We start from the raw sequence: 5,134 nt of genomic DNA on the forward strand, positions 1-5,134 counted from the left end.
GAGACGCGTGACGTTTGTTTTTATGGGTTTCACAGGCTTCTCCACGCTGCTTCTGTGGCCTCAGCTTGTTCTTTTACTTAAAATAGATTATATAAGTAGCAGTTACCTTAGAATATATTTATAAAAAAAAATATTTATAGTATAAACGTGTTGGGTAATCTCAAAATCAAACTTTGAACCTAAAACGGCACGCGCACGCCAATCTGTTGTCTACTTCCTTTTTCGTCTACGATATAATCAAAGACCAAAGATTACAATGTATTATTGGAAACAAAGACTACGAACCGTAGAGAAGAGTAATTGTTGATTGCTCAGACGAATTTTTAAGAATAATTGTTACAAACTTGGGGCTAGCCAACAACATAAATAAAAAAAAGAAGTTTAGTCTTTGGTAAAATAACCTAAAAATAAAAATAATAATTTTATTTTGATTTTGCATTTTGCAAAAATCAAAATAGAAAATATAGTTTCGGAACACTTACTTGGAAAAGAAACAGTGTTTTAAAATACATTTTTAATATAATTGATTCAATATGTTTTCAAGAACATACAGACTTTCAATAGGTAAGACAGCATTATATTTATTCTTGTTTTAGACCTACGAAATAATTTTCAATTTCAACTTTATCTTTTTTTTAGGTATATTGCGTCCAGAAACATTTCAGTGGACAATGAATTCAGGAATAAAATACTTTCCTCCTCCCAAGAATTATGACCGTAAGTTCTCATGTTTACATTAAATAGAACAGAATAGAAATTTATTTGTTACACAGTAGTGTACTGTGTAACAAATAAATTATTTATACACTATACACTTAAACACTGTACACTTTCTGTATTTGTTTAAACACAGAACTTACACTACAGAATATCTTATAAGTAATACATTTATTTGGTAGAATTGCTAGAAATTGTTTTATGCCAATAAAAATGTACCTGACTCAGCTAAGTTGTGAGAAATCAGTACCCACAACGCTGTTATGCTGTGACATTATCAATAGTGATACTATTGGTTCTTGCCAAGCTATGGTAAGACGTCTAAAGTACTTTCCGCATAAGTTTGGAGGTTCTTTAGTTTTGACAACACCAAATAAAAGAGTGCCTACCGACAGGTGAAATGTTTTCAAACTGTGCCACCAAGAAAAAATTCAATTTATAATGAAAATATCAAACTAATCATCATTATCAACCCATATTTGGCTCACTGCTGAGCTCAAGTCTCCTCTCAGAATGAAAGGGGTTTATCCAATAGTCCACCAAGCTGGCCCAATGCGGATTGGCAGACTTCACTCACCCAGAGAATTAAGATAATTCTCTGGTATGCAGGTTGCTCTTAATGTTTTCCTTCACCGTTTGAGACTTGTGATATTTAATCTCTTAAAATGCACAACCCTCAATAGTTTCATTATTATAGGGCCAAAGATTGGTCATGAAGATTGGTTCAATTCAAATCCTGCTTGTTTTCCTATTTGCTAACCAAACCTGTCTATTTAACCATTGCTAACATAATCTTTACAATGAATTTGATAATGAAAAGAAATAGACATTTTTCATTCTTAAATAAATAAAATATTTTTAGCACAATACCTAGACTCTCTACTATAATTATGAAGAGGAAAGATTCAATTGTTTGCATTGCTCTGAAATTATTGGACCTATTTGAAATTTGAATTCTTTTACCAATGAAAAGTTATATAACGCTACGTTTTATACCAATTTGTCCACGGGAAACCATGTGGGCAAAACAGCAAGGTTCTGCTAGTCTGCTAGTTAAAAAGAGGAATATGGGCCATTGGCCCATACAATGTCAGCCCTGGCAACCCAGCTATGCCCCCGTATAAAAGTATAATATGGAAATGATAATATGATGCATAAATGAAGATCTGGTTAAATTGGCTTTTCTTGAAGAAAAATCCTTTTTTTTATCACTCTTCTAAGGCAAAATGTTCACCTGTGTGGCAAATAATAAGTAATAAGTGGCGAAAGCAACATTGAAGCTGTATTAATTTTTTTTTCTGTTTCTGTGCAAACAAGAAAATTAACAAACCACTCAATCATAAGTCTTCAAAAATATTATAAAACTTCATAAATGTATGGTCAACAGTCCTAGCTTGTCCCCATTGTGGACAAATTAAAAATGTTGTAAAACATTGTAGCCAACTTTATTTGGTAAAGTAATGATTTAATTATTAAAGTAGAATTATCAAGATCTTTTTAGATATAAGTAAATTGCCATTTAGTTAGGATAGGCCTGGGCCGAGGATGGGCATTCCGTTTTATAATGTCACTGACCTGCTGTCATGTTATCATTTACAGATATTGAACTTCCCGAACGCCAGAGACTCAGAATATTCGATAAGGTTCCTCTGTATCCTCCCAACTTAAAACCACCAAAGATGCAAAAACGTTTGCGTTATATGAGAGGTCCAGAAGAACTGCATAATACTTTGCAGCTGAAGCAGTATGGTGTAATGGTTAGTAAAATAAGTATTGTTAATAATATTCTTAATATAAATGTCTCATCCACTAAAGTAAAAAAAGTATAAAAATAAGATTGCCCTAAAACTGTTCCAATGCAGGATTGTGACTGTTAGCAATCTCTTGTCTTCAATGTATAAGTTACTGTTAAATTGTAAAATATAAATAATAATAAATAAATAAAATAGCCTTTTATTTTAAACAGCTTTTGGTTACATGAGTGTTGTGTTTGATTTAATTGATTATATTATGTCCCGCTGTAAATTGTAAAATACCTTAGTTTATAATCTAACTCGCGATATTGTAATCTGTCAATATATGTAAGTATTACGTACCCCAAAAGATGTTTTCCCAGTTTGTTTAATTTTTCTTACCAGTGATCGACATCCTTATGCACGCCACTGATCCTGTAAAGTTTTTATTGTCATTCAAATGTCTGGAACTAAAAAAGGTGATTAGGTTCTTCTCCTTCTTTCTAATGTTGCAGCTCTGCAAGTCTTCAAGAAATCCCTGTATCACATTGTTTGCTTCTGATCTATTGTAATTGCCGCTGACTAGAATTCCCCTCCAATACTGGCTGCTGCCAGGTACAGCAAGCAGCAGTTTTTTGCCGGGATGTGTTTTACCCCTGGGTTAACAAAGAAATGCTCTAGATGGAGGCTGTAGAGCTGGGAAATTACATGGAATGTGCAGGGTTTTTCTCTCAATTTTTTCGATCAATCTGCACAGATCTGTATCTGGAGCTTAAAGTTGAACATGTGTCTATTTAGCCCACAGTGTCTGATAAATGCCTGCACTAAGATTCATAGGTTTTTCCTATTGAGTGTAGTAGTTCTGAAGCTTTCTTCTTATTTAAAGATTTTACCAGCTCTTTAATGCGGTTCACTTTTTTTTTATTCTTTACAAGTTACCCTTGACTACAATCTCACCTGATGGTAAATGATGATGCAATCTAAGATGGTAGCGGGCTAACTTGTTAGGAGGAGGATGAAAATCCACACCCCTTTCGGTTTCTACACAACATTGTACCTGAACGCTAAATTGCTTGGCGATATGTCTTTGTTGGTAGGGTGGTAACTAGCCACGGCTGAAGCCTCTTAGCAGCCAAAACACTCCTGGAAGTTTTCTTCAGCAAATGTAAGTGTCATAGAAACAGTAGGTTTACAGGGTGAGTTTGGTTAGGTTCTTATGTATACCACAGAAAAGTGGAAAGGTTAATTTTATAAGTACAGGCTTACTTTGAAACAAAACTAGTTTAACTGATAGATTTTTATTGTTTTGTATAAAATTCCAGGCTACAGGTGGTGGTAGACTACGCCATGAACACTTTGAAATGGCCCGTCTTCAAGTTGCTCGCCGGTTAGACTTGAAAAGAATGTTCGCCATATGGAGAGTTGATCCGCCTTGGCAACCTATCACCAAAAAAGGCCAGGGCCAGAGAATGGGTGGAGGTAAAGGAGCTATCGACCATTATGTTACACCTATCAAAGCTGGAAGGATTATACTTGAAGTTGCTGGAAAATGTGAATATGCTGAGGTATGTTATTAATCTTAAAAGTAAGGTATTTCTTTGTTCCTTTTTTACATCTGGCCAGAGTATTGGGCGTTGTGCATACTTGGATAATTCAAAACGACAAATGTGATTTGTTTTCTTTTTATCAATAGTACAGGTACACTAAATGTGCATTTCTGTTTAAAAAATGTGACTTTTCAACCAAGTGTAAAAATGAAAGATTCTATCTACTAGTATAGAGAAATAAATAAGTAGGTTTTAACTTACACAGATCAATTGATATATCATCATTAACCCATATTCGGTCTCACTGCTGAGCTCGAGTCTCCTCTCAGATTGAGAGGGGTAGGGCAAATAGTCTACCACGCTGGCCCAATGCGAATTGGCAGACTACACACACGCGGAGGTTTCCTCACGATGTTTTCCTTCATCGTTTGAGACACGTGATATTTAATTTCTTAAAATGCACACAACTGAAAAGTTGAAGGTGCATGCCTGGACCAGTTTTGAACCCACACCCTCCGGAATCGGAGGCAGAGGTCATATCCACTGGGCTATCATGGCTTAATTGATATATACTTGCATGCTAATGTGAACTTTCTTTTCAGGTAAAAGATATGTTAAGGATTGTATCAGAAAGATTGCCATTCAAAGCTGAGCCAGTATCACAGGAAATCTTGGAGAAAAAGGCCGAGGATGAAAAATGGAGGGAAGAGAATAATCATAACAAATACACTTTGAAATATATAATGTTGAACAACATGGGTGGATGCCACAGACATATGTCAAGATATGATCACAGATGGCATGGCAAATATATTTAGGTAAATAGTTCATTTCAAGCAATACAGTAGTAAATAATAATATATAATGTTTATTATTTTTAATCAACCTTTTAAATGATAAATCTAATATCTGACAACTCCAGTTAGCCTATTCACTACTCTGATCTTTATTATCAATCTATTTAAATAAACATCAAATTAAATAAGAAATGTCATTTACCTACTGTATGATATCCACCAGTAGGCACCGGATGACATTTGTTACATAGAATCTCAATTTCCTATATGTCAACTACATTTGTCAAAGATAGTGAATGAGCTATCAGAATCTCCTTTATTAAAGTTGTTTAAAAAAGTA

General features: G+C 34.3%; 1 protein-coding gene across 1 annotated transcript; it reads left to right on the top strand.

Moving 5' to 3' along the window:
- Window positions 1-376: 376 nt before the first annotated feature.
- On the top strand, window positions 377-4,862 carry LOC112054732 (39S ribosomal protein L16, mitochondrial). The gene is made up of 5 exons (XM_024094616.2): window positions 377-564; window positions 640-717; window positions 2,317-2,474; window positions 3,773-4,015; window positions 4,600-4,862. The coding sequence occupies exons 1-5, from the start codon at window positions 534-536 to the stop codon at window positions 4,813-4,815; spliced, it is 726 nt and encodes a 241-aa protein (XP_023950384.1). The 5' UTR covers window positions 377-533; the 3' UTR covers window positions 4,816-4,862.
- Window positions 4,863-5,134: the final 272 nt, after the last annotated feature.

The sequence above is a fragment of the Bicyclus anynana genome, chromosome 5 (assembly GCF_947172395.1).
Source record: "Bicyclus anynana chromosome 5, ilBicAnyn1.1, whole genome shotgun sequence".
In the NCBI taxonomy this organism is placed as follows: domain Eukaryota; kingdom Metazoa; phylum Arthropoda; class Insecta; order Lepidoptera; family Nymphalidae; genus Bicyclus; species Bicyclus anynana.